The 12,801-nt window shown below is 41.8% G+C and overlaps 1 protein-coding gene across 1 annotated transcript in view; it reads right to left on the bottom strand.

Annotated features, from left to right (window-relative positions):
- LOC139270573 (uncharacterized bromodomain-containing protein 10) overlaps window positions 1–12,801 on the bottom strand; it is a 277,635-nt gene that overhangs the window by 10,557 nt on the left and 254,277 nt on the right. The window contains exons 6-7 of the mRNA XM_070888451.1: window positions 7,073–7,188; window positions 5,363–5,547 (exon numbers count right to left, since the gene is read on the bottom strand). Of these exons, the coding sequence (XP_070744552.1) occupies window positions 5,363–5,547; window positions 7,073–7,188 (301 nt within the window). The remainder of the gene's footprint in view (window positions 1–5,362; window positions 5,548–7,072; window positions 7,189–12,801) is intronic.

Below are 12,801 nucleotides of genomic sequence, written 5' to 3' on the forward strand. Positions count from 1 at the left end.
TGTTGAGAGGTGCCCAGAAAGCAACCACAGGAAAGTTGAAACCTCCCCCCAGGCTTGTTCCCTGCAAGATAATAACGTATGATGCACCCAATGATCTATTTGGCTAACTGCTGCACAATCACCAGTTTATGCATCATCACCATAGAAAATGGATAACTACCAACAAAAGCAAAATACTGCGAATGCTGGAATCTATAATAAAAATAGAAAATGCTGGAAATCTCAGCATGTCAGGCAGCATCTGTGGAGAGAAACAGAGTCAACGCTTTGGGTCTCTGACCCTTCGTCAGAACTACCAAGGTGCCTAAATTGCTCTTTGTTCCTTAACACTTCCTTAAGCCCCTTCAAGCATCAAAACAAAATTCTAGTATTGACTTGTGTAGCGGCGGATAAAACAATTGAATGATCTCTTGACGCAAATGAGTGAGTCCTAAAGATCATCCGGTCAGAATACTAAATCAAGTATGGCTGACCTACAATAAAAGTTTGCAATTAATTAACTTTGCAATCAAAGAACAAACACTAACAATGTATGGGGAGGTTTGAACAGTGGGTACATTATCAAACTAAATTGAGGTTTCAGTTAGAAACCAGTGAAGACTTAACTCGGCAATCTCTATGCCTTTGCATAAAGCAGGGCACTACCGAGTATTCCCTCATGATCCAAATGTGCCACGAAAGACAAATGGCTGCACATAAAATCAAACGGAATGAAGTTTTTTAATCATGGGTTACCCAGATGCTGAAGATCACAATCTGGGACTAAGCAGCTTAGCACAAGATTTTCTTCATAAGCCCCAATATTGGCTATTAGGGTGCCTAACTGGAATAATCAATGGATCAACCATAAGAAATTAATCTACTAGTTAGTCTTTCAATAACCAGGCTGTCAACCTGGATTTCTCTGGCTTTGGATGCAGTATATAAGCCCTCTGAATTGCTCAATGCAATAATGTGAGAGAACTAAAGTTTGCAGAGAGGTTATCCATACACTTTATTCTGTTTCCTTGTATCTCTTTAATTACCCGTGTGATCAAAGCAAATGTTTGCAGAAACCTTTGTATCTAGGAAAGGGAGATATAGTCCAGCCTCCAAACTGCCATGATGTCTATTCTTGAGCAGAAATACATCTTCTATCTTTGAGCTTGAACACAGGAGTTAGTGGTTATAAGGAGAGGCAAACAGGTCTACTGCCCGTCACCCCAAATCCTCAAAATAGCCTGAGCGACTCGGCAGAGACTCAACTGGCTATGTTGTCTGCCCTGGCTAAATGCTCATCCAAGAGAAGCAATACCATGACCAGAATAACAGTAGATTACATTGAGGTAGCAGCCCACTGTACTGCAGCCCAACCACATCCATACCAGCTGAACTTGTAATATAAGAACATAAGAAATAGGAGTAGGTCATTTGCCCCTCGAGCCTGCTCCACCATTCAATAAGACCATGGCTGATCTGATCATGGACTCAGCTCCACTTTCCTGCCCACTCTCCAGAACCCTTTATTCCCTTATTGCTCAAAAAGCTGGCTATTTTGTGCGTCCTCCTCACAATTTGCTTTCCCACCGCTTTGTATTATCATTAAACTTGACAACATTACACACGGTCCCTTCATCCAAGTCATTAATATAGATTGTAAATTGTTGAGGACCCAGCACCGATCCCTGCAGCACCCCACTAGTCACTGTTTGCCAACTGGAAAATGACCCATTTATGCTGACTCTCTGTTTTCTGTTAGTTAGCCAATCCTCTATCCATGACAATATATTACCCCCAACCCTGTGAGCTTTTATCTTGTGCAGTAACCTCTTATGTGGCACCTTATCAAATGCCTTCTGGAAATCCAAATACACCACATCCACTGGATCCCCTTTATCCACCCTGCTCGTTGCATCCTCAAAGAACTCCGGCAAATTTGTCAAACATGATTTCCCTTTCATAAAACTTTGCTGACTCTGCTTGATTGAATCATGCTTTTCGACATGTCCCGCAACTGCTTCCTTAATAATGGACTCCAGCATTTTCCCAACGACAGATGTTAAGCTAACTGGTCTATAGTTTCCTGCTTTTTGTCTGCCTCCTGTTTTAAATAGGGGCATTACATTTGCAGTTTTCCAATCTGCTGGGACTGCCCCAGAATCCAGGGAATTTTGGTAGATTACAACCAATGCATCCACTATCTCTGCAGCCACTTCTCTTAAGGATGTATGGCATCAGGTCCAGGAGACCTGTCCGCCTATAGTCCCATTATTGAACCTAGTATTACTTCCTTAGTGATAGTGATTGTATTACATTCCTCCCTACCTATAGCCCCTTGATTATTCACTATTGGGATGTTTTTAGTGTCTTCTACAAAATATTTGTCAATGTCTCTGCCATTTCCCTGTTCTCCATTATAATTCCCCAGTCTCATCCTCCAGAGGACCAACATTTACTTTACTCTTTTCCTTTTTATGTACCTGTAGAAACTCTTATCTCTTTTTATATTTCGTGCTAGTTTACTTGCATAATCTACCTTCCTTCTCAATCATTCTCTACTGGCTTTTAAACATTTCCCAATCCTCTGGTCTCCCACTAGTCTTGGCCACATTGTATGCCTTTGTTTTCAATTTGATACCCTCCCTTATTTCCTTAGTTAGCCACGGATGGTTATCCTTCTCATTGGGATATATTTTTGGTGCGAATTATGAAATATCTCCTTAAATGTCTGCCACTGCTCATCAACCGTCCCATTCTTTAGTCTATTTTCCCAGTCCACTTTAGCCAACTCAGCCCTCATACCTTTGTAGTCTCATTTATTTAAGCTTAAGACCCTGGTTTGAGAATCAACTTTCTCATCCTCCAACTGAATTTGAAATTCAACCATATTATGGTCACTCATTCCTACAGGATCTTTTACTATGAGATCATTTATTAATCCTGCCTCATTACACAGTACTAAATCGAAGATAGCCTGCTCCCTGGTTGGTTCTGCAGCGTACTGTCCCGATGTGTGCCATGCTAGCTCCACTGCCTTTAGTTTGAATCAATTGATGTATTAAATGGACTGCTGTATTGTCCACTTGCTCCTGCAGATGGATGCCTTAACTTAACAAAGGTGTGTTCGTTACACGGAGATACAAGTGCCACAAAAGGCTGCAGTAAGCCTGTTTTTTTAGTAACCTGTTGGTTGAGTGAGAAAGGATCTTAAAAAGGACCCCGTCCTTCAGCTATCCCTCTGATAGCATGCATGTTATGCTGGTTTTTCTTAAAAGATTTCAGCACTGACTCTATCTTCCTCTTCCCAAAATACCTCTTCCAACAAAGGACAGCTGTAATAGAATAGAATCATATAAATTTACAGCATGGAAGGAGGCCATTTCGGCCAACGTGTCCACACCGGCCGACAAAGAGCTATCCAGCCTAATCCCACTTTCCAGCTCTTGGTCCTTAGCCTTGTAGATTACGGCACTTCAAATGCATATCCAAGTACTTTTTAAAAATGTGGTGAGGGTTTCTGCCTCTACCACACTCTCAGGCAGTGAGTTCCAGACCCCCACCACTGTCTGGGTGAAGAAATTTTCCCTCAAATCCCCTCTAAACCTCTTACCAATTAAATCTATGCCCCCTGGTTGTTGACCCCACTGCTAAGGGAAATAGGTCCTTCTCTATTGAGGTCCCTCATAATTTTATACACCTCAATAAGGTCTCCCCTCAACCTATCCAGTAATAGTTGCCAGTTTGCAGAGCAATGTACCAAAAGTCATCAATCTCGTCGTGAAATTAAGGGGATGGACTATTGTTTGCTGTTGCAGCATAGCGGCCTTCATTTGATCCTCGATCAGTCTATTAACTTCAGTAAATGCCTTGATCTATATTAACTGGCTGGAGTAAGTGACTCTTGGCTGAAAAAAACAACCTATACAAAGGGCCAAGTAAGTTAACAAAAACATCGATACTCTAATGTAGCCTACTCTAGTTGAAATAAATTTGAGTGATGAATCCCTACCTGGGGAAAATTAACTGGGATAATGGGACAAGATCTGGGACTTTATGTCAGAGTGTCACAGGGGTGTTAATATGCCAATTTGGAACTCTGTGGCTGCAAATCCCAAATTATGTTTTGAGAAACAGAAATAGCTGCTACATACACGAAAGGAGCATGGCTTAAACTTGGTCTTGAGGAATTTCTGGAGACAATATTGAACTTGCACACATAGAACAGAACATTGAGTTACCACACATTAAAATGTAGGGAGAGGTGTAAAAGCATTAGCTTCAGAAAATGTTAATGATAATATGAAAATACAGGGCATAAAATCGTGTTCCCACGGGCGCTTAAGAGGTGCGCATGTGCCCGTGGGGGTCCCGCAAGTTCCGGGTTTAGGTATGCAAAGTCCATGCCCCTAAACCTAGCACTTGCAATCTGTCATTTGACACATTGCACGCATCCGAAACTAAAAGGCCTCTGCGGGCGGAGAATTGGGCTATTTGCCTAACTCCTGCCCAGCAAATGTCCTTCAAATTCTTACGACTGATAAAAGCAGACGTAAGGCCTACTTTTATCAGTGCAGAAAAATACATTAAAAAAATAATTTTAACATTTAAGGTAAGTTTATTTTTAGACCCTTTAAAATAATATAAATTTATGTGTCAAAAAATTAAAGTTTGTTTAATAAAAATTCAATTTTTATTAATTTGAAATATGTGATGGGTTTTTAAAAGTTATTTTCAGTATTTATGTTTTTTGCAGGTATTCCCATGAATACTTATGGTGGTTCCATATAAACGGAATAACCATAAGTATGAATGGGGATCCCCCACTGATAGGTTGGGCCGGCCCACGTGATCCCATTGATGCATATGAAACCCATATGCTCCTAGGACACGTGTGCCCCTATGAAGGCCTTTGCGTAGAGGCCCAGGACCTCAAGCCTCCGAACCTCCGGGAAAAACAGGTACTTTCGTAGAAATGTTTGCGGTCGTAAGCTTCTGGGCCACAATTGGACTTGTTGCTGCTAGTCAGTCACTGGGACACATGACCTGCAGGATTTTGAGCACAGTAACCGATTAGAGTTTTTTTTTTGCAGAATTCTCTTGTATATGAATTCAAAGATGGCTCTGATCTCTTGAAGTCAAAGTAACAGAACTAAACTGCACTCTGCTTTATATTTGGCCCTTTTTATGTCATTATATTGCTAGAATGAGGTACAAGTTTTTGCTAACACTTGGTTTCCTTTGAAATAACCATTCAACGTCACCAAAGGTCCATTATGTACAAACAAACAGAATTCTAGTAAATAAGTTAAGTACAACTGGCTCACATGGAATGTGTATTTTACTTATACATGGTCTAAACTCAATATGAAAAAGGTGAAGATACCTATTTCAGAGCATTCATTCCCAAATATTTCTTGATGATCAGTAACGTTTGAGGACCCTGTTTCACTTGGAGGTATGTCTTTTAGAAGCTCTCCATCCATTTCTTCACCTGGCAAGATATCTCTAACGAACACATCATTATCAGGTTGTTTTTTAAAGTCATCAAAGTCTTTCTTCATTCGCGCTCTTTAAAAGATAAAAAAGCAAGCATTTTTATTAATTAGGTTTTCAGATTGGTCTATTTACTAGTCTTTGATGAAACCTTGTAATGGGGGAGTAAAAAGGAAAAGATGAGCACTTATAAAGCATCTTATCTCTCAAACAGCTCAAGAGATCTTCAGACAGTTAATGTTGAAGTTCAGGGACTTATGTAAGCAAATGGGAGAGTTATTTTGGGTACAGCAACAGGAAGATCTCAAACAGCAATCAGAAAATATTGCTGTTTGTGGCATCTTCCTTTATTTGTGATGTTGGTTGCTAGTTGAAAGGGGAATGCTGCTAAAACATTGGGAGAACTCCCTGCTCTTCAAATAGTACGAAAAGTCCTTTAGCGTCTGCCCGAGCTGGCAGATATCAGTTTAACATCTCGTACACAATCAATATAATGGGTTATACAGGCATGTTTTTCTCCAATTTCCACCAAAGCCACATATTTCAGTTAGTCCCTCATACATGCAAACATCTGCCAGATCAGCACACTCTAGCCCACATAGATAGCAAGAACATTGCTTCTTGGCTGACCTGAGAGCCAGAATCAGCCAAGACTTCCGTCCTGATTGCCATCCGGTGAGTCCTCTTCAAAAATGTATGCCTATGGATGCTGATAGAGGGCCAGTAATGAATAGGCATACTGTCTAAAGTTATGATCACAAAAAGAATTAAAGGGGAGTTTAGAAAAAAGGTATTTTTTCAATTGATTTTAGGCTTTTCTGTTTTCGAGGCAGAAACGCGAACTAAAGTGCCGGGCCGACTGCGATCCGAGAGAGGCCTTTGCAGGGAGCGTTGCAAACCTTAAAAAAAAACACAAAATCATTCCCAAAACATTGCACACGCCACCACAACACAAATCGCTATAAAAATTAAAAGAACAAACACTTGCACTTACCTTCGGTGTACTTTACCTTCCTCTCTGCCGACAGCTATGCTGAACCACACTGATTTCCCAGGCAGTCATTGTGGGCCTACATCCAGGCAGGCGGATTGGTCAAACATCCAAAATACTGCCGGTGTCACAACGAGAGGCATTGCACACCCGGCGCAGCTCTTCCCGGCGGTGCTGCACCGTGCCGGCGGAAAAACGGACCGAAGGATCGCGACAGGGTGCAGGAGACCTGAATGTCGCTCCAGGATGAAACCCAGAGCGCAAAGGACCGTAAAATCCAGCCCCTAGAATGTGGAATTATGCACCACAAACTGTTATTGAAGAAGAGGCCATAAATTCTTTCAGAAGGAAATTAAATAGTTGCTTAAAAAAGAATAGTAAACAGCATGGGAAGTGGGCGGAAAAATGGGATTGGATGAAAGCATCTTGAGGGGCCCAAATGGTCTGTTTGTGTTGCAACATTTTATGATTCTATGAAGAACAGCCAGTAATGTGGTCACATTACTGAAGAGCTGTGAAACTGCTCCCCAGCATGATTAATTGCCTGCAAAAAGGGTTAGAAAAGGGAGATGACAGGAGGAAAAAAAGGTACACCAGTGCAAAAATTACCGATTTCTCTGATAAGCCTTGATTAGCTTTTGTTCCCATGGCAACAATTCATTCAACAGTCGTCCTAGGGTACTATGTAAATCTTTTAAAGCTTGTCGTCTGTAAAACCATTTTTCCTGTAGATGTAAAAAAAAAATTATCTCACATTATGGCCAAATTATACAATCAGTTATATCAGAACGCAACATTTAATCATGACTCGACTAGCTCATCTTTTGGTCCTCAATGCAACTGCATTTTAGAATTACCAAATTGCCATTGGCCCTCTGACTCACTAAAATGCAGAACTTTATATAAGTTTTGTAATTAAAAAAAAAAGAAAAACACATTTTAGAAAACATAATTTGTTGGTTCCAGGCGAAGTTAACTTTTGGGGCAATAAAAATTCAAAGATAAATCGGAAAACAATCTCAAACCAAATGGGTAGGGTAATTGTTGCAACTAAATTTTATCCATTATTCATGTAATTTTTCCTCAAACGTCTGGTGAATGTGTGTGATTAGGGAATATTTCATTCTTCCTCACTTCGTCCTAACATTGAAACATAGAAAATAGGAGCACTAGTAGGCCATTCGGCCCTTCGAGTCTGCACCGCCATTCAATATCATGGCTGATCCTCTATCCCAACACCATATTCCCGCTTTTTCCCCATACCCCTTGATGTCTTTTGTGTCTAGAAATCTATCTCCCTCTTAACTATATTCAGTGACTTGGCCTCCACAGCCTTCTGTGGTAGAGAATTCCACAGGTTCACCACCCTCAGTGAAAACATTTCTCCTCATCTCTGACCTAAATTTCCTACCCTGTATCCTGAGACTGGGACCCCTTGTTCTAGACTTCTCAGCCAGAGGAAACATCCTCCCTGCATCCAGTCTGTCCAACCTCGTCAGAATTTTATACGTTTCAATGAGATCCCCTCTCGTTCTTCTAAACTCGAGTGAATACAGGCCTAGTCGACCCAATCTCTCCTCATACGACAGTCCTGCCATCCCAGAAATCAGTCTGGTCAACCTTTGCTGCACTCCCTCGATGGCAAGTATATCCTTTCTTAGGTAAGGAGACCAAAACTGCACACAATACTCCAGGTGCGGTCTCACCAAGGCCCTGTACAACTGTAGAAAGACATCCTTGCTCCTGTACTCAAATACTCTTGCAATAAAGGCCAACATACCATTTGCCTTCCTTATTGCTTGCTGCACCTGCATTGCCCCTTTCCTTTGTGAAAACAGATGCAAAGAATTCGTTAAGAACCTTATCAACATCTTCCGCCTCCACACAAGATAGAGAGGGGGATAAAAAGTGTGTGGGAGGGGGGGCGGTCGCGGGACTGATTAAAGAAACTATTTCAGCGGTGAGGAGGGATGATATGTTAGAGGGATCATCAAATGAGGCCATATGGGTCGAATTGAAAAATACAAAAGGGGCGATCACATGGCTGGGCGTGTATTATAGACCCCCAAACTGTGGGAGGGAGATAGAGGAGCAAATATGTAGGCAAATTGCTGTGAAGTCCAAAAACCATAGGGTAGTAATAGTAGGGGATTTTAACTATCCAAATATTGATTGCGACAAATATAGTGTGATGGGTATAGAGGGTGCGGAATTCTTGAAATGCATTCAAGAGAACTTTTTAAAGTCAGGATGCAGCAAGCCCAACACGAGAGGGGGCGGTCTTGGATTTAGTTTTGGGGAATGAAGCTGGGCAGGTTGAAGGGGTATTAGTGGGAGAGCACTTGGGTGCCAGTGACCATAATTCAGTCAGATTGCAGATTGCCACCCTCCAATCTGCAGGAACTGTTCCATAATCTATAGAATTTTGGAAGATGACAACCAATGCATCTACTATTTCCATGGCTACCTCTTTTAGTACTCTGCGATGCAGATCATCAGGCCCTGGGGATTTATTGGCTTTCAGTCCCATTAGTTTCTCCAGCACTATTTTCTTACTAATAATATTTTCCTTTAATTCCTCTTGCTCGCGAGACTCTTGGTTCCCTAGGTTATAGATAAGGACAAGAATAGGCCTGGAATAAAAATCCCGAATTGGGGAAAAGCTAATTTTGCGAAGTTAAGGAGTGATTTGGCCATAGTGGACTGGAAACAGCTACTTGTGGATAAATCAGTGTCGGAACAGTGGGAGGCATTCAAATGGAGATCCGGAAGGCTCAGGCCAAACATGTGCCCTTAAAGAAAAAGGTTCTGAATAATAATTCTAGAGGCCCCTGGATGTCTAGGGACCTACAGGGGAGGATAAATAAAAAAGGGACGCTTATGTCATATTCCAATGGCTAAATACTACAGAATCTTTAGAGGAATATAGAAAGTTAAGAGGCAAAATGAAAAAGGATATTAGGAATGCTAAGAGAGAGCACGAGAAATTCTTGGCCAGTAAAATTAAGGAAAACTCTAAGATGTTCTATAAATATATTAAGAGTAAGAGGGTAACTAAAGAAAGGGTAGGACCATGAGGGTAATCTTTGTGTGAAGGCGGAAAATGTTGGTAAGATTCGCAAAGGAAAGGGGCAATGCAGATACTGCTATCGAGGAGGTGAGAGATATTCTGGATGAAATAAATATAGTGAGAGAGGAAGTATTAATAGCAGCTTTGAAAGTAGATAAGTCCCCAGGCCCGGATGAAATGCATCCCAGGCTGTTGAGTGAAGTAAAAGAGGAAATAGCAGAGGCCTTGACTATCATTTTCCAGTCCTCTTTGGATCTGGGCATGGTGCCGGAGGATTGGAGGACTGCTAATGTAGTACCCTTGTTTAAGAAGGGAGCAAGGGATAGGCCGAGTAATTACAAGCCTGTCAGCCTAACCTCAGTCGTGGGAAAATTATTGGAAAAAAATCCTGAAAGACAGGATAAATCTACATCTGGAAAGGCAAGGATTAATTAGGGACAGTCAGCACGGATTTGTTAAGGGAAGATAGTGTTTGACTAACCTGATTGAATTTTCTGAGGAGGTAACCAAGAGGGCCGATGAGGGAGTGCGTACGATGTAGTATATATGGACTTAAGCAAGGTTTTTGATAAGGTCCCACATGGTAGACTGGTCATGAAGATTAAAGCCTGTGGGATCCAGGGCAATGTGGCAAGTTGGATCCAAAATTGGCTTGGAGGTAGGAAGCAAAGGGTAATGATTGATAGATGTTTTTGTGACTGGAAGGATGTTTCCAGTGGGTTCCGCAGGGCTCAGTACTGGGTCCCTTGCTTTTTGTGGTATATTTAGATTTAGATTTGAATATAGGAAGTATGATTAAGAAGTTTGCAGACGACACTAAAATTGGCTGTGTGGTTGATAATGAAGAGGAAAGTCATGGGCTGCAGGAGGATATCAATCTACTGGTCAGGTAGGCAGAGCAGTGGCAAATGGAATTTAATTCAGGGAAGTGTGAGGTGATGCACTTTGGGAGGGCAAATAAGGAAAAAGGTATACACATTAAGCGGTGGGTCACTTAATAGTGTAGATGAACAAAGGGACCTTGGAGTGCTTGTCCACAGATCTCTGAAAGTAGCAGGCCAGGTGGATAAGGTGGTTAAGAAGGCATACAGAATGCTTGCCTTTATTGGTCGAGGCATAGAATACAAGAGCAGGGAGATTATGCTTAAATTGTATAATACTTTGGTTAGGCCACAGCTGGAGTACTGCGTGCAGTTCTGGTCGCCGTATTATAAGAAGGACGTGATTGCACTAGAGAGGGTGCAGAGGAGATTTACTAGGATGCTGCCTGGAATGGAGAATCTTATAAGGACAGATTGGATAGGCTTGGTTTGTTCTCATTGGAACAGAGGAAGATGAGAGGAGACCTCATTGAGATGTACAAAACATTGAGGGGCCTGGACATAGTGGATAGTAAGGGCCTATTTCCATTGGTGGAGGGGTCTATTACGAGGGGGCATAGTTTTAAGGTGGTTGGTGGAAGGTTTAGAGGGGGTGGGGGGGGGGGGGGCTTCATTACGCAGAGGGTTGTGGGGATCTGGAACTCGCTGCCTGGAAGTGGTGGTGGATGCAGAAACCCTCACCACTTTTAAGAGATGGTTGGATGGGGATTTAACGTGCCGTAACCTACAGGGTTACAGACCTATAATTGGGATTAGACTGGATGACCTTTTGTTGGACGGCGCCGATATAATGGTAAGTACTACAGGGAATCAAATACGGCCAGGGTGATTTCCTGGACTAGTTTCGATCGCCTGGATGGGTCGGAGAGGAATTTTCCCAGATTTTTTTTCTCTCTAAGTTGGTCTGGGTTTTTAAATCTGGTTTATGCCTCTCCCAGGAGATCACATGGCTCTGGTTGGGGTGGAGCGTATAGAATGTTTCAGTATAAGGGGTGTCGCAGTTGTGTGAGGTGGACTGGTTGGGCTCTTTGCCTTGCCGTCATTGTTCATAGGTTTATATGTAACCTTCAGGGCTGCTGACCTGGGGCCGTGCGGCTCTTTGTCGGCTGGCATGGACACGATGCGCCAAAATGGCCTCCTTCTGCGCTGTAAATTTCTATGTTTGCTTTCAATGACTGGTGTACAAGGACACCCAGGTCCCTCTGTACATTGACACTTCCCAAGCCATCACCATTTAAATAATACTTTGTCCATATGTTTTTCCGACCAAAGTGGATAACTTCACATTTATCCATGTTATACTGCATCTGCCATGTGTTTGCCCACTCACTCAACCTATCTAAATCATCATGCAGCATCTTTGCATCCTCCTCACAATCCCACCTAGTTTTATGTCGTCAGCAAACTTGGAAATATTACATTTGGTTCCCTCATCCAAATCATTTATATATATTGTGAATAGCTGTACCCACTAGTCACTGCCCGCCACCCCGAAAAAGACCCACTTATTCCTACTCTCTGTGTCCTGTCAGTTAACCAATTATCAATCCATGCCAGTGCATTACCCCCAATCCTATGTGCTTTAATTTTGCACATCAACCTCTTATGTGGGACTTTATCAAAGGCCTTCTGAAAATCCAAAATTCACTACATCCACTGGTTCTCCCATATCAATTCAATCAGTTACATCCTCAAAAAACTCCAGTCGGTTTGTCAAACATGATTTTCCTTTCATAAATCCATGTTGACTGTGTCTAATCCTGTTGATATTATCTAAGTGTGCGGTTATCACATCATTTATAATAGACTCCAGCATTTTCTCTACTACTGATGTTAGGCTAATCGGTCTGTAGTTCCCTGTTTTCCCCCTCCCTTCTTTTTTAAATAGTGGGGTTACATTTGCCACCCTCCAATCTGCAGGAACTGTTCCATAATCTATAGAATTTTGGAAGATGACAACCAATGCATCTACTATTTCCATGGCTACCTCTTTTAGTACTCTGCGATGCAGATCATCAGGCCCTGGGGATTTATTGGCTTTCAGTCCCATTAGTTTCTCCAGCACTATTTTCTTACTAATAATATTTTCCTTTAATTCCTCTTGCTCTCGAGACCCTTGGTTCCCTAGCATTTCTGGGATGTTATTTGTGTCCTCTTCTGTGAAGACAGAACCGAAGTATTTATTTAATTGTTCTGCCATTTCTTTGTTCCCCATTATAAATTCTCCCGTTTCTGTCTGTAAAGGACCTACATTTGTCTTCACTAATCTTTTTCTTTTTACGCACTTGTAGAAACTTTTGCAGTTGGTTTTTATGTTCCTTGCAAGTTTACTCTCGTACTCTATTTTTCCCCTCTTAATCAATCTCTCGGTCCTTTTTTGCTGAATT

Source organism: Pristiophorus japonicus, chromosome 1 (assembly GCF_044704955.1).
Source record: "Pristiophorus japonicus isolate sPriJap1 chromosome 1, sPriJap1.hap1, whole genome shotgun sequence".
In the NCBI taxonomy this organism is placed as follows: Eukaryota; Metazoa; Chordata; class Chondrichthyes; family Pristiophoridae; genus Pristiophorus; species Pristiophorus japonicus.